We start from the raw sequence: 24,054 nt of genomic DNA on the forward strand, positions 1-24,054 counted from the left end.
CCCCCTGCTTGTGTTCCCTCTCTCGCTGGCTGTCTCTATCTCTGTCAAATAAATAAATAAAATCTTTAAAAAAAAAAAAAAGAATACTCAATATTTCCAAAGAAAAACATTTATTTACAAGAATGGCAAGATTAACTGCAAAATTAAATGTTTCCATATATCTCATTTACCAGGACAAGTGATAAAAAAAAATACTTCCTTTTCCCCATCAATTAATAAAGCTGATAGTACTTACCTTTTTCAGTATCAATATACTAGTTACCAAATCATAACACCCTCAATCCCAATGTTGCATCATTATCTGATGTCTTGGAAAAATAAAGCAGGATCTGTATATTTAATCATAAATACACATAACAAATATTATGACAGTTGTGGAAATCTACATGTACTGACCAGTAGCGAACAGCTTCACTCAAATCACAGACTCAATGATATGGGGGCAAAGCACACACTTTGACAGCACTTTCCTACCTTTTATGTTCTTACCTCTCTTTTTCCTTCGTTCTCGAATTATCTTCTGAGCTATCCTCCTCCAACGGGGCAAAGAGCTTAACAGTTTAAATTTGGACGTTATAGAGAGATCATTACACACTGCAGGTCTTAATTCATTAAAGAGGAATCTCAAACGTTCGATGACTGGAGCGCAGACTTCCTTGTAAGAACGACCCTGTTCTTGATGTGTCTACATAGTTAAATACAAAAAGACAACTTAACAAATATTTTACTGTCTGCAAAGCTACAGAAGAAAGAGAATATAAATGTACTTACCTTAATGAGTGAGCATTTTGCCTGGTAGACAACTCTACAAACATCCACTACTGATTTAGGCAATGTTCTGTGCTTTACTTGCTCAATACCAAGTGTTCCTGCATGAACTAAAGATAAAGCCACGTGACCTGTAAAAGACATTTTTAAAAAGGGTCAGGGTAAAAATGAATGCATATTGCATGTCAGTCAAAAAATGTATAGTATAGCTAAAATATCAAGCTTCATACCTAAATCTTCATGCTTTAAAAGGCAACATAACAGCAAGCGGCCAACCTCTTCCACAGGATGCTCAGGAGGAAATGTGATTGGTGTGGTCAAGTGACACTGCCTACAGTACCTTTCTATCTGACATAGAAAGTCCTGTAACAGAAACAGGTGGAGGTAACTTCAGAGCCACACTAATATGCCATCATGAATTCCAAACTACATGCCAAAATTTCTGATGCACTTGCATTCAGCAATGCTTCTAAAACATCACTGGCATATTGCACCGAACCAGCCTCTTACCTCAAAACCAGCCCCACAAATAATATGTAAAGTCTGTGCTAAGCCAATCAAAGAACATGAAGATGTTCATTCACACATCAAATTCCTAAGGTAAACCAAAGGACACTATGTGTGGGAAGGCCTCACTCACCTTCACATTGTGATCCTGGATGTTATTATCAGCAATAGCTTGCAGGAATGCCTGGGAATGGTCGCCCAAGGCCCGTCTGTGGGAGCAGAGTCGGGACTTGCTGGCTGGAGTGCCCCCAGGAGAGCTACAGTGGTCCTCATCTTTCTCTTCATTGTAGCTATAGTGGATCTGGCTGGTCTGCAGGCCTCCAGAAAAGATGGATGACTGAAGCCACTCTAGAAAGTGTATATGCAAACATTAAAAAGAAACTTGAGTGCACTATTCAGAAATAAATATTGAAATAAAAGATAACCGAATAGCTGATTTACAAGGTGAAATTTAGCATCATTCATATTAAAGAGTCACATCTAACATATTTACAGAGACTGGCTTTTAATTCCTATATCTACAGGAAAACAGGTAATACTTCTGGTTCTTCATTACATCTTAAGCATAGCATCAGAACACAGGATAATAGTTTCAGTCCAACATTTACTTAGATACCTGGTCAAGCATGGAGCTGACAGATTCCACGGATACTGTGTGAAGACTGGGACAGCAGCATTTGGGCAACATTTACACAAGTAATCATTCAACCTGAATTGGGGTAACTGTATGCTACAAAGTACTACAGTGGGTATAGCAGCTATTCGAAGATTCAGTAAAGGATTTGCTGTGGAAATGACAACTGAGCTGCAATCTAGATAAAGACAAAAACACTGAGCACCCAAGTAGGAAAATAGCACATGAGAAGGGATCTACAAAGAAAAACATGGTGAGGGCAGGCCACATTTCCCTAGAGCATTAATCCAGCAATAAAAATGAGTGACTACTAGACATACAAAATGGGATCTTAGTAAGAGACAGATCCTTGGGAGACTGGAGATCCAGTGGACTATAAAGGAGACCTGTGTGAGGCATGGCCAGACCCTTAAGAACACACTACTCCTCAGTGCAAATGTGAATGCTCATTCTAACTGGAGTAAAGGTTCACCAAAAAAATGAAGAGTCAGTTTGTACATTGCTACAAATTATTTTCAATGACTTGTGTTATCAAAATAATCCTCCAAAACCCAAGCAATCAAATCTGGGATGTACTCATACTCAACATTCTTTTACCAGAAATTTAGAAGTTAGAGCATTCAGGAGCCTTCTCCAAGGTGCCACACTAACTCTAAAACACAAATCTGATCATGACCTTCCCTGATTCTCTACATTTAGAACTCTCTTTAATCTCTCAAAGATACTGCTCTAAAGGTGCCCTGATGCCCTACAGTAGATTAGGTCCCCTCCACTAAGGCCCATAGCACCTTCTGCTCTCCTCTACTCTGACTCTTCTCATTTCCCACCCTCCTTGCTGATTTAGAAGAAGCCTATCTTCCCCACAATACAGTAAGTCTTTGAGGGAGAGGATGAGTCCAAACTCCCCTCCCTTAGAGGCTCAGCAGGCAGCAAAATGCCCAGCATGCACACAAAGGGCTTGCTCCAGAAGGCTGGGCTGACCAGATACCATGGCCATCCTTGCCCACCAGCCTTCTCTCCTGACAGTGCGCATGTACAAGCAACTGGAAGCCCTCCTTTTTTCAACAATGCCCCTCACAAACATGTGTTTCTGCCTAGAAGGTTCACACAACTCAGTTTGCTGGGATTCCAATTTCATGATTCCTCCACCTGTGATGCGGCTTTCCACCCCATCAGAACCATTTACAAATGTCTCCATTTTATCCTCTATCACCCCTGTGTACTGATCTATTATAATGTCTGGCTCGTCATCACACAAAAAGCACCTAAAGGCAGATTTGTGTCTAATTCCACGCCTAATGCATTGAGCACCTAGCAAGGTAACACATAAGCATTTACTCAATAGATGCTTGCTGGATGGTTGGTAGACAGACAGATAGAGAAATATACAAATACACAAAGAGAACTTTACTCCATCTTATATGGAGAAATTTTACAACTTTCGGTGATTAAAAAGGTTGCAATCCCAAAATTGATTTGAGTCTAGTAAAAAAAAAAAAACAATCCTCAAACAAAATACTATTCCCAATAAAAACAGCCAATCCATGTCACATGGAGACAACAGCCAAGTTAAGCCCACCTGTCACAGGAGGCAAAAGTAAGAGCATGCACACAGCCGATCTTCCTATGCACCTGTTAGCTTCCTCTGCTGCCACGGGTCATGAGAGCAAATGAAAGCCACTAACATCTGTTTTTATTTAATTGGCTTAGTCTCTTAGTCTCACTATCCTTATTTTTACTCACCAACAACTGCGTTGATTCTTCTCCTATTCTAATAGGCACTTACATCTCAGCTAAAATAACTTGCTAATCTGTTAGCAGAAAGCAAAATTTTTCTTACTGGCACATTCGATTTCAACCGGAGACAGCGGTGTGCTCATAGCTAAATAGGAAGCATGTAATCCGAGAAGCAGGCCCAGATTCCTCTCTGTGTCTATTAGAGGTGAAGAGAGACTTCCCAGATCTGGTATGGTAACCACTTCTTGGTCAGGCTTGGAAAGATAAATTTCATCATCAGTCTGAGAAAATAGGGTTAATTAAAAACATAAAACCAAAAAGAGCAACAGCTTATATCCTTAAAGAAGACAAAGTTCCATCAGGAAGAGAAGCACATGTTCTGGACACCCTCTTTCTACATCCTATTATAGTGAGCTCATGCTGCTGCCAAAATAACAGAAGATATAAACCACGTACACCCTATAAAGCAGACAGTAAACACACAGGTCTACTGGTGATAAAACCTAAGCTCAGATAAAAAGTTAGCTGGAGAATTCCTTACCAAATCAAAGAGAAGTTTCCAGAGTGACTGTATAATAATACTTCAGAAAATATTCTGAATTGTTACATGTATAAATAACCCCCAAAAAGACAAAAATATGACAAGGATTGCTGCGAGCAGTGAACTGTGACCGCATAAGTGGAAGAAATATATTTATGCTAACAAAAAGGAAACCCAATTAGAGAAGAGCTCAAATGAAAATGAACTTTGCCAGTCATATTAGATGATAATTTACAAGCAAAGTCAATCTTCCCCTTCATGAATGCTTTAAGTACTACTACCCATGTGGCACTTAACAAATTTTATTACTTCTGGATCCATAACTGGACAACCGATCCCAATATATAAATTCCAAAGCTCATGTATATGTAGGACATATTTCTATTCTAAAGAATTATGCTACGAGATAGTTCTTCCCAAAAAATATATCTCAAGATAGTAAGCCACTTCAAACTTCTACATAAGCTTACAATGAAACTGTAAAGACCAAAGGTTAACTTCTTTTTGTGTGTGTGGAAAAGTGTCCACATTTCTTACAAATTAACAATTTTTGAAATAATTTTTCAAGACCAGTACTCCATAAATCTTAACATGAATAAATGTAAATTCACTTATAAAAAAACCTCTAAAGGATCTTCACATGTGTCACTTAATGACATCCACCCCCACCAAAAGGCCCAGCTATCACTACTTCAGGGCAAAAACCACCTATCACAAATACACAGAGAGGGTCTCCCCTGACGTCCACCGTGATGCCTACTGCACATAGCCTCACCTCCAGATACTGGCCAACACAGAAGGCATGCATCGATTCCCGAGTGTCTTCAAACTGCAAAGCAGCTTCCAAAGCTACCACTGGGTCTTCCCCAGCAAACTGAGCTAAAACAAAAAAGAACAAAAGCAACATTACTTCAATGCAATTTGCCTAGACACCTATAGTAGAAATGTCAAGAAGGAAATAGATAAGGCTGGTTAACTCCAAAGTGAGGGTTACCAAAGTATAATGATCTTTCAAGCTGTCCCAGAGCTGCCTGGGCCAACTCAGACTTAAAACAAGTTCCAACAAGTGTTGAAACAAACACACATAAAAATGCATAATGATGAGAAATTCTTCAAATGTGCTTGAATTCACTGATAGGACAGACAACAAAGTTACCAGCAGATTAAAATGTGTGGGGACTGGAACAATACTCAACTAATCACTTAAAAGCCAAATGCTCTACTCAAAATGGCACGTGCTACAACTTTTAACCATGAAGTAGAAAGTGATGCTTTACCAAGAATACTATTTCCTGTTAATGACTGTGTCTGGAAGTCCTTTATATCATACACTTTCCCATCAATCACCGTCCAGAAGCCTCCATCTTTATTGTGGTTCTCCAAATCAGCTTTGCGTATCTGTGTCACCTCCTCATTATTTCTACAGTTCTGACCTGTAAAAAATGACTCTGTATATACAGAAACCAAAATCAACGAATCAATAGATCAATAGATAAAACAACTATAACAAATCACGCAAAAGGACTACAAAGGGAAATAGACAAATCCATAACCATGATGGGAGATTACCACACCTCTCGCTATAACTAAATACCACAAACAAAAATTCACTAAAAATATGGTATGATTTATAAAACAAAAACAACATCACCTGAGTAGCATGAATAGCAAATCTGACCATATATCAGGCAATAAAGCAAATCTGAAAAATTTTAAAGAAATAAAGCTACAGAGCATATGCACTGACCACAATGCAGTTAAATTACAAATAGATAACAAAAATAAAAATTCTCTACATATTTGAAAATTATAAAATATAAGTCATCCAAAATTCCCAGAAAAAAATGACTATGGAAAAAAAAAATAAAATGAACGATAAGGAAATTACTATAGATCAACACTTATATAGCTAAATATATGTTTGAGGGCATTTATAGTTTTAAATATAATAGGAAAAAGGAAAAGCTAAAAAGTAAGTAAATTAGTAAATATCAAATGAATAAAACTTTAGAGTTCATAATGATATGAAAGAAAGAAAAAGGAAGGGAAGGGAAAAAATGAAGAAGGGAGGGAGGGAGGCAGAAGAGAGGGAGGGAACTTCATTGGTCACCTTTAGAAGTATTAAGACATCAACTCAATATTTGAAAAATGATAAATGGAGGTCACTGAGGAGGGGAATCAAGCTAGGATCATGTCCTAGCTATGCAAATTGTACCTTGTGCTAACCAAACAGCTGAGGGCAAGGTTACTAGGGGATATTATAGAGGACAGACTGTATATGAACTCCCTGGTCCATGTGAACAGAACTGAAGGTGGGGTCACCCTGAATCACAGGCCTCGGAAGCAATGAAACAAGAAGCACACAGCATGACCTCAGACACACACTAACCAAAACTGAATCCAAATCTGAATCCAAATCTGCATCCAAATTTCATCAACCCTATATATATAAACCAGCTGTTTAGAGAGTATAACTGATAGACATTAGACTAAAATAAGAGAGGGCAATCAACCAAATTCAGAAAATGTGAAATTTTCCAGAACAAACGCTCTGCTTCTTTGACAAAGAGTATGTCCAAAGAGAAGGAGAGAAGGGCCTAGAGATATACTGTTAAAGGAAAAAGAGACTGGAAGCATATCAACCAATTGTAACATACAAAACATGTTTAGATCCTGATTCTAAAAAAAAAGAAACACCAATAAAAAGGCATTTTTAGATAATCCAAGAAAACTGAACATGGACTACATGTTACATTAAGGAATCATTGTTAATTTTGGACAGAAAAATGACATTATGGTTTCATTACCAAAAAAAGTTCTGATCATTAACAGGTAATATCTGTCAAAATGTTTTAAAGAAATATGCTTTAAAATGATTCAATCATTCATTCAATCAATAAGTGCTGGCAATGTATTTGTAAATCCAGGTTCATTATCCTATTCTCCCTACTTTTATCTGTGTTTTCATAATAAACACTATAAAAACATCACTGTGCTAATAAACATTTCTCTAAAAGTTAGAAAAATATCAGATTAAAACCTAAAGAAGAAAAAATAATAAAGACCAGTGTGGCATCAGCTTGAAGACAGACATTTAGATCAATTGGAATAGAATACAGAGCTCAGACATAAATCCTCACATACATGGTCAATGATTTCAGACAAGAGTGCCACAAACATTCAATGGGGAAAAGACAATCTTTTCCACAAATCATGTTAGGAAAATGGAATATCCAACTGCAAACAAATCAAGTTAGACCCTTACCTTACACTATATACAAAAATTAACTCAAAATAGATCAAAGAGCTAAATAAAGAGCTACAACTATAAAATATCAAATTCTTATGGGAAAAAAAACAGGAGAAGACTTTCATTACATAGGATTTGGCAATGATTTCTTGGACAAGACACCAAAAGCATAGGCAACAAAAGAAAAAAATAGGTAAATTGGACATCATCAAAATTAAACATCACAGGACACCATCAACAAAATGAAAAGGCAACCCACACATAGGAGAAAATAGGTGTAAATCATATATATCCAAAATATATAACAAACTACAACAAACTCCTATAACTCAATAACAACAACAAAACCTGATTCAAAAATAGGAAAAACACTTGAACAGACATTTCTCCAAAGATATGCAAATGGTCAGTAAGCACAATAACAAACATACAACACCACTAACCATTAAGGAAAACCACATCAAACCTACAATGTAATACCACTTCATCACATTAGGATGGTTATTATCAACAAAGCCAAAAAAAGTGTTGGCAAGGACATGGAAAATTAGAACCCTTCTTTGTACCTTGCTTATGAGAATGTAAAATGGAAAAGCCAATATAGAAAACATTACCATGGGGTTCCTCAAAAAGTTAAACAGTTACCATATGACTCAGCAATTCCACTTTTGGCTACCTACCCAAAAAAAGTGAAAGCAGGCACTGAGACAGACATTTGCACACCCATGTTCATAGCAGCATTAGTCACAGCAGCCAAAAGGTGTAAACAACCTAAGTGTCCACCAACAAATGAATGGATAAACCATTTAAAACCCTTAAGAAACTTTATACTTCATGTGTGAAATTTGGAAAGCTTTTCTTCCGCTCCTAAGAACAAAACAAGACCGCCCACTATCACCACTTCCATTCAACAATGCACTAGAGGGTGCTAGCAAGTGCAGAAGTCACAGGGGGAAGACGCAAGATCAGAAACAGACAGGTAGAGACAGTCAACTGATTTAGACAAAAGTGGTACTCCCGAAGAGTGACCAAGGACAGTCCTTCCACCCAAAAGTGCTGGTAGGATGACCCTATGGACAAAACGCCTGTGGAAGACTTCTTGCCATCTGACTTCTTGGCACAGAGGTGGAACAGTGAGAACTCTCACACCTAATGGAGATGAAAATCAGCACAATCACTATGAAAACCTATGGCATTCGGTACTAAAGCATACCCTACAATCCACCAAGAAACAGACATAAGAATGTTTAAACGACTAAATTGTTAAGGGGTACATGCCTGTCTGATAAAATGATCAAGAGAGGCAGAGGAGCAGCAACCACACAAGACCAGAGAGGGGAATCTTTCAGGAGACAAGAGGCAGTGTTCAGGATGGTCCTGCCAATATTCCATTTCTTAATCTGGACGGATGTTAAATGACTTTCTCTGTGGTCAGTCACAGAGCTATTTTCTGTACTTTCGAGTATATGTTACATTTCACAATTAAAAAAAAAAAAGTTTTTTTAAATGGGTGAGTTTCAACTGCTAATCAGATTGAATGCCCCCAACCATACTGAATATAGAGACAAAAGTAACATTTAAATTCACAAAAGCTAAAAATATCAGTGATATAAAAAATTAAAAACTATGCTTGATAGCCTAATGTTATTTTCTTCAGCACAGTTGTTACTTCTTATTTGAAGCTCCTATGATACAAGATGACAGTTTACAATGGGAGAAGAAAAAACCCACCTTGCTCGAGCTTTCCTATAAAATAAAAGTTGAACCACAACTTCAATTTAATTCTATGAGAACCATATATAATATGGTAACATAGATTTGGATTCAAAAATGTCAAAGCTAGATACTTTAAGAAGACAAGTTCCATTCCAATTTGGTAAGCACTGTACCATATTTATAGGGAAGTGCTCAGCTGACTATGGAAATTCCATAACTCAGTAATGTCAGATAGAAATGGGTTTAGAAAGTCATCCCATGGGGCGCCTGGGTGGCACAGTGGTTAAGCGTCTGCCTTCGGCTCAGGGCGTGATCCCAGCGTTATGGGATCGAGCCCCACATCAGGCTCCTCCGCTATGAGCCTGCTTCTTCCTCTCCCACTCTCCCTGCTTGTGTTCCCTCTCTCGCTGGCTGTCTCTATCCCTGTCGAATAAATAAATAAAATCTTAAAAAAAAAAAAAAGAAAGAAAGAAAGTCATCCCATATTGATGTCTGCCTCCAAAGCTGGACCATATGTAATCATTTCAACAGTAACTTCTGGAGACACTACCCAAGAAAGGGCTTTCCAGAACTTTCTAAAATAGTTCATTTCAGAAAGTAACAACCATTATGAAGAGAAAACTCTTTCTTAAATATAACTTAAATCTCTTCTGATTTGGATTATCTTCATTTTCTACTTATATTACCATCAGTGAAAATAGCAAATAATTGGCCTCTCTTTGTGAAGGATTCTTTCAAATAAAAAGGCAAGAATAGGTTAGATTAAGACAAAACTTTCCGGAATGGGAGTTCTATAAGTTAAGATGCCATACCCATGATTCCAGGCCAGGCTAACTCTTCATGGTCGTCCCTTTCCTTTCCAGGTGCCAGGTGGTTGAACCGATCCAGATGTTCTAACAGGCCACCCAGCAGAGGGACAGCTCCAGCCTCCTGCATGAGACCAGCATTTTTACTGAGCAGAAGCACTATAGAAACTACTAGCTCTGGAAGGAGAACGCCTACATTTTAAAAGAAAGAAAAAAAAAAGCATTAAGATTTAAATGAAAGCATATATCCTATTAAACCACTTTGTAAGCTCACTCTATGTTTAAATTCTGATAAATCACAAAATAAGGAAAGCTTGCCTTTTAGCATATTTCTACAGGATTATTTTATCCTTCATCTTGAAAGAACAGATAAAGGTATCAAACAAAACCCTCTGAGTTACAAGAACGCTTTTTCTAAAACACTGTGTTTCAACAGAAGTATTAATTAGAGTCTTTTATTCAGGAAACTGTTTCCAGAAAACTAAGTTTACTATCAGAAAAAAAGCACTCAATAATAATGCTCTACTGTCACAGAATTAACTTGAAAACATATTAAGTAACAAAGGAATTTATTAAGGTCCTGAAAGGAGCAACTAATTTTTATGCTGCTGAAATAAAATTAGACAATTACTAATGACCTCATTATTGAAGTGTTAATAATGGTGGTATGACTCTAAATCACCAATTACATTTATAGTGACACAACAACTCCTGCACCAGGTTGCCTAACAACAGAATTGTCAGCAAGTGAAAAAACAAAAGAAGAAGGGCCAAGAGGATTAGAAAATGTATGGGGCAAAGGCATGCGGTTTATCAGGAAAGGATAAATTTTAAGTCTCATCAATCTCTAAAAATAAATACATGTCTGAAGGTAGGATATAAAAAAGGTACCAGTGAAGTCCCCTTCCACAATGCAGGCCACTTCTGCAAAGTGCCGCCAGCTAGTGGAAGCAATGCTGGCTGCCACAGGCAGTATATCGCCAATGTGTGTGCACAAAAGGGCTGTGTACTTCTTCAGTAAGGAACCGACACCCATAAGCTCAGGACCTCGAAGAAAGATTTAAAGATTTTCATTTTTACCATTAAAATTTACTTTGTAAATGAGCTTCATTGATTCACTATTCCACCCTCATCTATACATTGTTTACCTACAATAATTATCTCAAACAGAAGCGATTAACCCTTAATCCCTGGCTGTTTTTATATCACATAGTTTCAGAAACAGTGAATTTGGTTGTCAATTTTTATACACTGTATTACATAATACCTAGAAACTTTGGGTGTATAAATACTAAAGTCATAATTTAAGGAGTTTTAAAATCTTATATCCAATACATATAAATATTACCAATTTCGAGTCTTAACACTTGCAAATTACTCCCAATGAACAAAGTTAGGCATTTTTCAATCTCATAAAATCTCTAACTTTTCTTCCTACATGGCTCTTAATGGCTTTTCAGTCCCTGTGACTTTATAAAGTCTTTGAGATGGGCACCTCTTTCAGACTCTAAGTTCACCTATTTCAACCTGAAATTTTCTATCATCTACAAATGCCTAACTCTTTCAGGAACTATGATATTTTAGAATACATTATCTATAAATATATTAACAAAAGCAGCAGACCTTTCTATCCTTGACAGAGAAAGCCAACTTACGGAAAGCCACCCACTATCTTTGAAGCTTATGGAAAGTACTCTACTCTATGTCATGCACAAAGCTGAGCGCTTACCTATCATCCTATTTTAATCCTCACAGGAAGCCTCAGATGTTAGTCCAGCTCCATAGATGAGCAACCTACAGTCCCCAGGAAACTTAGTCCCATGTCCAGCAGCTAATAAACCAGTGCTATAACTGAGACCCAGTCTTCCTCCAATGATGATTTATTACACCTACCTGGCTTTCCAGTGTGACATACAGATACTATGTCACTACTTGGTTCCCACATTATGTCATTATCTAACACTCCATAATAGCTACATACAATAAGTCTGATAAATCATCTATAAAACTAACCTGAACATAAAGAATACTATTTTTGATGCCCAAAGAACTTCAATATTAAGACAATGAAAAAAAAATACTGATAAGTCTAATATTCATTAAAAAAAGTGGATGCAAAATGCAGTCCCCCCAAATTGGTATAAGATTTAATAGTATAAGAACTACACATCTGGGAATGTAGAATAGGCATGTCAAAAAGCCTAAATCAGAAAGCCAAATACACACAAGACATTTTAATTTCCATCAACTTACTAGAAATATCTGAGGTCTGACCAATACTTTCTCCTGGATAAAGTTTACTGATGAGTAGGCGCTGAAAGCGCAGCAACAAATCCAATGAAGCAGTTCTTTCTCGACTATGTTGCTCAAAGTCTAGACATGATGAAATCCGACGGGCAACATCTTTCAATCTGGCTACCGTCTGAGAAGCAATGTTTCTATGCAGGGAAAGAGGATTGCAAAGTTAAAGAAGTTATGTCTGTTTAAAAAAAAGGTATTAAGAAGTCACAACACAAACTAAAATCAGAAATACAGATCATACATCCAGGTGACCTGCAGCTGGCTTCCTTCCCCAAATGTGTCACATGTGACTGCAATAAATACAACCTCAGTCAAAACTGAGCAGAGAAGCAGAGAATTTACAAAAGATATAATGATGCCCTTTGCTTTACAAGTGTGCTCCTAAGAGCTACATGGAATGGTCCAAAATGATAGAAAACTCCTGTACAGACCTTTGAGGAAAAAAAACTGTCATTATTTTTGTCCAAAGCTGCATTTCACTTACAGTTGTGACAAATTTTCTTAAAGACAAGATTCACTTGTCCTTTCTGCATCTGCCTCACAAATCTGCCTTGAGACCTATTCAGGTAAGTACCTAGGTGGTCAAGGTAGGGGGTATCCAGGACTCTGAAAGTACAGGAAAGAAGACCAAAGTGGGTACGAACAGACCAGGTCAGGGTAACAGATGCTTGAAGAATACGGCATCAAGGAAAGGAGCAAAGGCTCCAATCCCAACTATGGGATCTGACTTGAGCCACAAACCATCAGTTAATAGGGCAAAAAAAGAAGAACTGTGAGTTCCAAAAGGTACAATGAGAACAGTAGAAAAATGTTCTGGTTCCATGAGCAGCTTGCAAAGGAACAAGGGCAGAGAGTCAAGACAAGAGAAGAAAGGGGAATGGACACTGTAGGTGACAGAGTGCCAGGATGCTGAGACTAGATTCCACAACGCTGAGCCACTAAAGCTTCCGAAGGGGAATACATCCTATCTGTGTTTGAGGAAGGTAAGTTTGGTATAAGTGTGAAGGCAGGTTAGAGGGGACATGGAACACCAGATAACACCCTGCCACCCAGAGACAGTCCCAGCACCAGTTGAACCAGGCCTGATCCCTGGTACTAAGAACAGAAGGAAGTGGGTTAGTGGAGGAAAAGAGCTAAAGCAGAGCCTCCTTGTGGGCTGCTGTCAAAGTAGCCCCATCATCCCAACCCCATCCCAGCCAGGAGCAAGAGGACTAGCTGGATGACACCTGGCACTGCCACTGAGCAGGTGAGTCTGGGATCTCTGCATAACACCAGGCCATAGACAGGTGTTCTGCTCCACTTCTTTGATTTCTAATGTGATACCCCGTTTGTGGAAAACCTCTGTCAACTGCACCTGCCCCCACGACACACTGCTGGAACTAACAGGACTGTGAGGAAGGACAGAAGCAGGAAACATTAGGAGTCCCAACACAACTCCAATATACATCCAACGAGTCGCTAAGAGGAGCAAGAAGCCCTTGGCTGGTGCACTGGCCCACTCCCTGGCCACACAAAATGAAGGTAGGTACTCACTGGGTCTTGCCTCTAGTCAATCTCATCTTTCTTCTACCACCTGATACCCTGCCTGGATAGCCACAGTAGAAAAAACAGGTCTAGAATCTGGGTTTTATAATATACAAGAAGGAGCAAAAGACACTAATAAAATATAATAAAAAATTTAACTTATTTCCTTAATAAAAAAATTCAGAACAATAATCATAATGTGTAATTCTGATAGAGTTCACTAATTAAAAAAATCTTCACAGCTCTTGATTTTCAAATATAAATGTTTTTCTGTGGCTCCTTGACAGCATAAGACTAAAGAGTTACTCTGAAATCTGTTTCATGGCTTATTCTTGGCAAGCTGCAATTTCTTCAACTCGCTTTCCAAGGAATAAAGTACACAAAATGTCTCTATAATCTCTTCCATCTTTAGACTATTTTTCAACAACTGCATCAGCTAAGTCAACACACTGAACTACCTTCAGTCACACTTAAGGTAAGAAAATTAAATGTCAAAGTCTCCCTCTACAGTGGGTAAGGCACATTATCTACACTTACGAAAGAAAAGAGCCTGGATTATAGGCACTCTGTTAGTAAGAAAGGCGCTGATGCATCTTCCTGTCTCTATTTTCCAAAACTTTTCTAAAGTAGTGTTTACTTCCATGCTGCTTTTGTTTTGTGTTTTTTAAGCAGGTACATCTTTATTATAAAACTGCTGCGAAGCCAACTCCTCCCTGCATGTCAAAGGTTCAGAAGACAAATTATAAAGGATGGTCCAGAGAGTGCTGTCCAACAGCAACATAATGCCAGGGAGCCACATATGTTATTTAAAAGGTTCTGCCAGGGGCACCTGGGTGGCTCCGTTGGTTAAGCATCGACTCTTGATCTCAGCTCAGGTATTGATTTCAGGGTCATGAGTTCAAGCCCTGTGTTGGACTCCACACTGGATGTGGAGCCTAACTTAAAAAATAATAAAAAGCAAAAAATAATAATAAATTAATAAATAAAAAGTTCTGCCAGTCACATTAATAAAGATAAAAAGAAACCAATAATTAGTATTAATAATGTATTTATCCCAATACATTGAAAATACTATTTCAACTAAAATCTAAACTACAAGGAAAAGTACTGAAATATTATTTATTAGGTTTCTCACAGCATGTCTTCAAAAGCCATTGTGTACTTTATACATTCAGCACATTGCAATTCATATAGCTAAATTTTCATTGAAAATACCTGATCTGAACTTAGACTCATAAAATGCACAGCTGAAAAATTAAATTCATATGGCCAAGGTATTCCAAACATACTCAAAAATTTTTACACAGCCAAATCAGGTCTAAGTTTTTTAATTTGAGTTTTAATAAATAAGTAATAATTAAGAATTCAATTAAAATAACTGAATTTTAATTAATAACAAATAAAAATTCAAAGTCTCAGCTATACTGGACACATTTTAAGTGCATCAGCTACATGTGGCAAGTGACCACCAGACTATACAGAAAAGGCATAGGTGGGTAAAACAGACAGGTCTCTCTGCACCAAGGGAACAAACAGTCTGAGCAAACAACCATGGGCCGAGGTCAGGGAACCCAGCACTCATTCTCTGCCAGAGACACCAGGGGACCAGACACAGCCTCCTCAGCCAGGGGCGGGGCATTCAAGAACTCAAGAAGTGTGTCTCAAAATACATGCTTTATGCCTGAAAACTTCTGCATAGAACTTTACTTTTTAATTACACAGCACTCAACATCCGTTTTCTCATTTGATCCTTAATTAACTCTGTAAACACTGCTCCTGTTATTACTCCCCCACACTGAAGAGAGTTTCACTTGCCAATTATATATAAGCAGTCACAACTGAAATTTTCTAGGAACAAATCCCAAACTCTTTCCATTACCACCTACACTGAGTTAATTCATTTTCAATTTGTTGTACGCAAGATCAGAATGTATGAGATACTGATCAAAGGAAATAATAATCAGACTAAACAAAAAAATAGGAAAAAGTTTTTTTAATTAGCCTTTACTACAATCTAAGTAAAGAACTAGCTCTAAAACTTCCTCTTAAAAGTTCACTGTGTGTCCAGTAAATTCTGGGGCTTCCATATGGAAAGCAGGCTGCCCCCATACCAGCAGCATACCACCCGCCACTGTTCTAGACCTGCATGCAGAGCCCCCTGCTTTCTGGACTTAGCCGCCTAAGCCAACATTCCAGGGCTCTACTTTCTCTACGTGTAGAAAAGGAAACAAACCAGGAGCCAAGTTTACATAGAACAGTTTTGTTAAATAGAGAGACAACAGTTTTCCATTGTCTAACAAATGCCTTTCAGAAATTACCTTGCTTTTAGGTCTTTTTGATTTGAATGACACTGCAACACTGGTTGACATGTTTCACCCAACAGTGTAAGATCACTTCAGCCCAAGGTTTCTATGTTTATATTCTGACCCTGATTAATTCTTATCTACTCTTGATAGGGCCTTCAGAAATAATGCTCACCATTCTTTCACTTATTTCAGATTTTAAATTAGAAGTTGTCTTAGAAAGTAATACACATAAATCTGTGATATACACAATGAGGCAATGATACGAGTTTTAAAAGAAATAACTCTACCGTGATGATTTTCACTTGCATCTACTGCTTACTAATGAGAATAAGAATCTTTCCCTGTTTATCTCACACACTCCAATTTTCTCTTGTGTGAAAACCTTTAGAATCTCTAGTTCTACGTCACACACTCCAATTTCTCCTCTCATCTATATTTAAAAGTCTGCTCTTAAAACAGTGTGGAAGTTCCTCAAAAAGTTAAAAATAGAACTATGTTAAGATCCAGCAATCATACTACTTGGGTATTTACCCAAGAATACAAAAACACTAATTCAAAGAAATATAGGCACGCCTACGTTTATAGCAGCATTATTTACAACAGCCAAATTATGGAAGCAGCTCAAGTGTCCCTCAATGATGAATAAATAAAGAAGATGTGGTATATATATATGCTATATATATGCCATATATATAGTGGTGTATATATACATATACATATATACACACACACACACTATATATATATATATATATATATATATATATATATATATTGCAATACTGATTCAGCCATAAAAAAATGGAATCTTGCCATTTGCAACAACATGAATGGAGCTAGAGAGTACAATTCAAAGGAAAATAAGTCAGACAGAAAAAGACAAATACCACATGATCTTACTCATATGTGGAATTTAAGAAACAAGACAAATGAGCAGAAGGGGGAAAAAAAAAGAAAGACAAACCAAGAAACAGACTCTTAATTAGAGAACAAACCGATGGTTACCAGAGAGAACGGAGGATGGGTTAAACAGGTGATGGAAATTAAGTAGTGTAATTGTGATGAGCACACCGTAGTTTACAAAACTGTTGAATTACTATATTGTACACCAGGAACTAATATAACACTGTAAGTTAACTAACTGGAATTAAAATAAAAACTTTAAAAAAAAGTCTGCTCTCTACCCCAAAACCTATTCTTCCTCAACACCCAAACACATTTTTTAGACCCTAGTGCTAGGTCTCACAATCTTACTGTGAAAACCAATAATCCTCCTGTTAAAATATATCTAATACTATTTACCTAAGAAGCTGCTGGATGAGCTGAACCAAAGGCAAACACTGTTTTCCAGAAGATTCATAGATCCCTGTATTAATAAGATCTTTATCCAATGGAGTCCTACTTCTGTGAAATGTTGAGGCATTGGCTTCTTGTTCATCAATTTCTTTTTCCTTCTGTGCTTCTTTTTTGGCTTCTATATCCTGTAATTCATAAAACAGAAACACGTTATCTTAGTAGCAAGTGTAGAGGCACCCTGGGCTGAGCCCTGATTTCACAGCCTAGATGACCCAGCCTCTGTGCAGTAACTCACAAACCACCAGATGACACTGGCCCAAGTCCACTTGTCTGAAATCCCATTACTAAGGTGCTCGGTTTCTAAACAGACTACTTGTCCTACAAATCCAATCTCCAGGCTGCCACTGATGATGGTCTCCCCTTCCTTCTGGGATGTCCCTAAAATCTTTACTCCCGATCTCAAAAATACTGAATGCGATCTGCCCCATACATGCACAGTCTATCTGTTTTGCAAACATGAAGCAAGAACCCAAGAATGAGAGGATACATTCCCGATAAGACGTGTTCAAAATACAGAAAGAATTCTTACAACTCAACAATTAAAAGATAAATAAACCAATTTAAAAATAAGCAAAGGATTTGAATAGACATATTTTCAAAGAAGATATATAAATGGCTACTAATAAGCACACGAAAAGATGCTCCACATCATTAGTCATCAGGAAAATTCACACCTGTTAGGATGGCTATAATAGAAAAGTTGGACAGTAGCAAGCATTGACAAGGATATGGAAAACTAGAACCCTCATACATTCCTACCAGGAATGTAAAATGGCACAGTCACTTAAGAAAAAAATCTGGCCATTCTTCAAAACATTAAACATAGAGTTACCATAAAACTCAACAACTCCATTCCTAGGCATACACCTATAAGAAAAAAATATGTCCACACAAAAACCTATACACAAATGTTCACAACAGCATTTTCATAATAACTTAAAAGTAGAGACAACTAAATATCCATCAGCTGATGAATGGATAAACAAAATGTGCTACACCCATACAATGGAATATTATTTAGCAATTTAAAAAAAATGAGGTACAACATAAATAAACTTTGAAAACACTAGGCTAAGTAAAAAGAAGCCAGACATAAAAGGTCACATATTGTATAAATCAATTTATATGAAAAGTCCAGAGCCAGAAAATCTTACAGAGACAGAAAGTACATTAGTATTTGAAAATGGCTAGGAGGAGTAGGGAATGGGGGGTGACTGTTAAGGGGCATAGAGTTTCTTTTTGGAGTAATGAAAATGTTCTGAAATTAGATAGTAGTGCTTATGGTTGCACAACTCTCTGAATATACAAAAAAAAAAAAAAAACAACAGTGAACTATATACACTTTTTTAAAGAGTGAAATTTATAGTATGTGAATTAGATCTCAATAAAGCTATTATTTTAAAAAAGGAAACAAAAAAGCAAAAAACAAAAATAGGAAGTATCTTTGCCAGTCAAATGCAATCAATATTCCCGAGGACTTACTATGTACCAAGCATTGCTCTAGTGACCAAATTTACTGTGAAAAAGCCAAAAAGTTCTTTCTTTCTGGGCTTTATTTTCTAATGACAAAAGCCAGAACAGTCTAAACACCAACAGTCCTTCCCAGTCCTGAGGGGTGTAGGGATGAAGACCTCAGTGGTGGGATTGGAACTGGGCCCCTCACTCTTAAGGATAAGAAGAGGCAACATGAATCAGAAAGGTCAAAAATGTACATGCTTGGCGCCCCTGGATGGTTCAGTCAGTTAAACGTCTGCCTTCGGCTCAGGTCATGATCCCAGGGTCCTGGGATCGAGCCCCACATGAGGCTCCCTTCTCAGCGGGGACCCTGCTTCTCTTGCTCCCTCTGCCCACCACTCCCCCTGCTTACACTCTCTCTCTCTGTCAAATAAATAAATAGAATCTTAAAAAAAAAAAAAAAGTGCATGCTTTTGACCCAGCACATTTGCATTTCCAGAACCTTTTCCTAATTATCATTCTTATACTCAATGACTTATAATCTATAAGAATATAATTAATAATTATTTATAGTAGTAAAAATATCTAGAACTTAAATTGTCAATAATAGGTTGTTTAAAAAAAAAAAAAAACGGGAATAAGAAGGAACTCCCTTTCCATATGACAGACTTCTCCAAAACAACAGAACAAATGGACATAATAAAATATTCAACATAGAAGACATGGCAACCTGATGAGTAAAAAAAAACACTAATTGATATACTGAGACTAATTCTAGCACCATAATCAGTATCATTAGTAATCAGTATCATTAGTAAACATTTGCAACTTTAAAAATTTGGAAGACTATACACCAAAACTATTAACAATGGATATTGGTATATTAACAACTCCTACATGATGAGATTTTTGTTTATGCCTTTTTTGCCACTTCATAACAATTTTAAAATAAATGGCCTTTAGTTATCTTGTTTTAGGCACCTTAATTATTATATATATTCACTCTACTCCCCACAACACTTTCCCTCCAACACCCCCCAAAGGCCCCTCCCTCTCTCCAACAGGAAGTGAAGAATAAACATTTGCTAACTAAATTAATAGGGTCTAGAGTTCAGCATTACTTATGGTTTGCCTCCCTCTCAATTTTCATCTTATTTTTCCTTCCCTTCTCCTATGTTCATTTGTTTTGTTTCTTAAATTCCACATATGAGTGAAATCATATAGTATTTGCCCTCTCTGACTTATTTTGCTTAGCATAATACCCTCTAGTTCCAACCACATCATTGCAAGTGGCAAGATTTCATTCTTTTTGATGGCTTAGTAATATTCCAGTGTGTGTGAGTGTGTGTGTGTGTGTGTGTGTGTGTGTGTGTGTGTGTGTACACACACCCCATCTTCTTTATCCTTTCATCTGTTGATGGACATTTGGGCTTTTTCCATAGTTTGCCTATTGTGGACACTGCTGCTATGAACACTGGGGTGCATGTGTGCCCTCAAATCAGTTTGTATCCTTTGGATAAATACCTACTAGTGCAATCGCTGGGTTGTAGGGTTGTTCTATTTTTAACTTTTTGAGGAACCACCATACTGTTTTCCAGAGTAGCTGCACCAGTTTGCATTCCTACCAACAGTATAAGAGGGTTCCCCTTTCTCCACATCTTCACCAACATCTGTTGTTTCCTGAGTTGTTAAGTTCAGCCATTCTCACTGGTGTGAGGTGGTATCTCATTGTGGTTTTGCTTTGTATTTTACTGATACTGAGTGATGTCGAGCATTTTTTCATGTGTCTAGTGGCCATTTGTATGTTTTCTTGCAGAAACGTCTGTTGAGGGGAGATGGGTGGGAGGAAGGGATAATTGGGTGATGGGCATTAAGGAGGACACTTAATGTAATGAGCAGTGGATGTTATATGCAACTGATGAATCAGTGAACTCTACCTCTGAAACTAATAAGATAAATAAATAAATAATAAAAATAATTAGTTAATTGGTTCTAAAAATACTGCTTGGGTCATGTCAAGGTTACTGTCTGACCCACACATGGACTGCCTCTGCCTGTTCACTATCACTGTTCCCATCAGGCAAGCTTTGTGGAGAAGAGGAAGAAAATGAAGAGGCTTGGAGTCAGCAAACCTGCCACTCACTAGTCTTGACACCTTAACTAAATCACTACACTTCTGTGGTACTTATGTTCACAGCTATAAAATGGAATTTTAAACCACTTTTTCCACTCAACAATGTTGACAAAGTTAAAAGAGAAAATGAAAGTAAAGTACACAGCACAGTACCTGGAAAATAACAGCTACACAAAGAACGGTCATTATTCCTAACATTATATATATGATTTCTTCTATTTTTTTCAATTTAATTAAAATATTTAGGTATTTTTCAAAGATGTTTTTCTTTTTTATTTAAATTCAATTAACATATAATGTATTATCGGTTAGTGATTCATCGGTCTTATATAATACCCAGTGTTAATTACATCCGTGCCCTCCTTGATGTCCGTCACCCAATGACCCCATCCCTGTACCCCCCTTCCCCTCCCTTCCAGCAACCCTCAGTTTATTTCCTATGATTAAGAGTCTCTTATGGGTTGTCTCCCTCTCTGATTTCGTCTTGTTTTATTTTTTCCTCTCTTCCCCTATGATCCTGTTTTGTTTCTTAAATTCCACATATGAGTAAGATCATATGATAATTGACTTTTTTTCCAATTGACTTATTTTGCTTTTAATATACTTACTTCATCTAATTTTGTCAGTGTGAGTTTTTAAATAAAAAACTATTGCAACTATGAAAGCAACAAAAGAAGCTATGAATGACCATTAAGTACATGCAAATGAAAATTAAAAACCACACTCCTCCACCAAGAATAGCTAAATTTATGAAGAATGACATGACTCATGTTGGTTAGGTCAAGAAAGAACTAGAACTCTCACATAGACTGATTCAAATTAAATGGCATAGCCACTTTGGGAAACTAAAAAACACACTCACCATAAGACCTAGCAAATTATAATTCAAAGTAATTACCCAAGAAAAAACACGTATTCACTAAAGAACTGCACACAGCATGATCAAAGCAACTTCAGACAATCAAAAATAATCAAATGTCTATTAACAGGAGAATGGATAAACAAATAGTGCCATAAACATACAATGAAATATTCCTCAAAGGTAAAAACAATGAAGATGAGTTTGAAAATTACCAATGCAAAATAAAGCAGACACAAAACAGTACATACTATATGCTTCCACATATATGACATCCAGAACTGGCTAATTTAATCTAATTTACCAAATTACTAAATTACGAAGCTAATTTAATCTAAGGGAGGCAGGGGAGCCCTAACTTTTGAGTGCAAAGAGGCACAATGGCACTTTCTAGGGTGATGGAAATTATTCATAATATGATTAGGGTATCTGTCACATTCTTTTAAACAGAGAAAGATAGATATATCTTATCATACTTAATATCTCAATAAATTTTTTAACTAGTAAGATAAAAAAAGACTTTAATTATAGAAAATATTAGGATGTTACTAAAAGTTTTATGTTTCAGTTTTTCAATTCTGGCAATAGGTTACTATTTCTTCATATAGTACAGTGTTTCAATCTTAGCTCACTGCCAGGTAAAAATTGCCTGTCAGTTCACATACAGACTCCTAGAAACATACCTGGATTTCTGCAGTAATGGCTGCATTTAAGGCTGACTCTAAGCCTCCATCAGCCATCAAGCTGCCCACCAGAAGATCAATCATGAATCGACGACCTGGACTTATGTTAACTTCATTGCCTGAAACTGGAAAGGGAAAGAACTTTTGCCAATGTGAGGTAAGCACCAACACCTCTTGGCACCCTCTTGTGCGCCCAACCCATCCCCTCTACTGCTCCTCACCCAAGCCCACCTGCACAGGGAAGGAGAGCAGAGAGGGCCCGGGCCCTCTCCTCAGCGGTGGGCAGAAGCACGGACCACCCGCTCTGTAGCACAGCCTGGGCAGCTGCCTGCACAGTGCTCAGCACTCCCGCACTGCTGGCCAGGGCCACCACGGTCTGTTTCAGGCTGTTGAGGAGGACGCTGCCCAGACCTAAACCAAGGAATTCCGGGTCAACCTGATGACTAATGGCAGCATGCAACTGAAAGGAGAAAAACAATTTTAATTTAGAAGCCCTAAAAAAAAGTGGATATCAAAACTTATTAAAGGTTAAGTAATACCTCAAAATGCATTTTATTCAAATAATAAAGGAAAAGTTCTGATATGTGAATTTTTTTAACCAGACTAAAAAATTTTACCCGTACTAGCTGAGAATCAATGGTAAGGTATTTTTAAGAGGAATTTTTTAAACCCACTTTAAATACATATGTGGAAGACCTCAAGATCAATAGAGAGCTGAAACAGCAACCGCTATCCCACCCCCAACCATCTGTACCAAACAGAGAAGAGTGAATATAATACAACCAAAAAACAGTCCAAAGATTATATAACCAAGCTGAGAATACACAAGGAAACTCCTCGAGGGCCAAACCAGAACTCAGAGAGACACACATAGCAGGAGCTAACAGGTTCTGGGCTCTGAGAGCAGATCAAGGCCTTCGGCCTGAGATCCAAACTGCTCATGGCAGCCCTCTGAGCCACTGAAGATCACCCGTCTATCACCAGCCAGGACTTGAAGGCAACACTACCCACGAAGGCTTTGGGTAGAAAGAGACCCCACAAGAAATCAGAGACCTGGCCTGCCCTGTGAGCAGATGTAAAATCAAATTCATACCAACCAAGTATAGATATCACAAGTCAAGAATTGAACACCAAAACATCTACAGCCTGAGAAACACATGACACTTCAGAGACACAAATATAAAACTGCCCTTTAGGGACATCACCATAACCAAAGGCAAAGAGATACCCCTAGCAAGACCTCCCCTGAAAGGGGTGTCACAGTCAGAAAGGACAAGCCATACTAGGTCATAAGGGAAAATCAAAGACAAAGCTCTTATAAGAGGCAGAACTCATGTCCCTAGAATAGGCATCAATATAAACATTGGAATGAATCCACAAAAAGAGTAAATGTTCTGGGGTACCTGGGTGGCAAGTCAGTTAAGCATCCAGCTTTTGGTTTCGGCTCAGGTCGTGACCTTGGGGGTTGTGGGACTGA

The 24,054-nt window shown here is 37.6% G+C and overlaps 1 protein-coding gene across 7 annotated transcripts in view; it reads right to left on the bottom strand.

Annotated features, from left to right (window-relative positions):
- HERC2 (HECT and RLD domain containing E3 ubiquitin protein ligase 2) overlaps nt 1-24,054 on the bottom strand; it is a 234,929-nt gene that overhangs the window by 126,801 nt on the left and 84,074 nt on the right. For 6 of the 7 annotated variants that reach the window (XR_004627758.1, XM_019809922.2, XM_011237249.3 and 3 more), the window contains 13 exons: nt 22,809-23,037; nt 22,578-22,702; nt 17,393-17,571; nt 12,213-12,397; nt 10,851-11,006; nt 9,966-10,151; nt 5,465-5,635; nt 4,963-5,066; nt 3,750-3,900; nt 1,409-1,623; nt 999-1,131; nt 772-899; nt 490-685 (listed from right to left, as the gene is read on the bottom strand). Coding sequence is in view for 6 of the 7 variants with exons in the window: in XM_019809922.2 (XP_019665481.1) it covers nt 490-685; nt 772-899; nt 999-1,131; nt 1,409-1,623; nt 3,750-3,900; nt 4,963-5,066; nt 5,465-5,635; nt 9,966-10,151; nt 10,851-11,006; nt 12,213-12,397; nt 17,393-17,571; nt 22,578-22,702; nt 22,809-23,037 (2,158 nt within the window). In the remaining variant the exon portion in view is untranslated. The remainder of the gene's footprint in view (nt 1-489; nt 686-771; nt 900-998; nt 1,132-1,408; nt 1,624-3,749; nt 3,901-4,962; nt 5,067-5,464; nt 5,636-9,965; nt 10,152-10,850; nt 11,007-12,212; nt 12,398-17,392; nt 17,572-22,577; nt 22,703-22,808; nt 23,038-24,054) is intronic. The other variant, XM_019809923.2, reaches the window with a different exon arrangement.

The sequence above is a fragment of the Ailuropoda melanoleuca genome, chromosome 9, assembly GCF_002007445.2.
Source record: "Ailuropoda melanoleuca isolate Jingjing chromosome 9, ASM200744v2, whole genome shotgun sequence".
Classification (NCBI taxonomy): domain Eukaryota; kingdom Metazoa; phylum Chordata; class Mammalia; order Carnivora; family Ursidae; genus Ailuropoda; species Ailuropoda melanoleuca.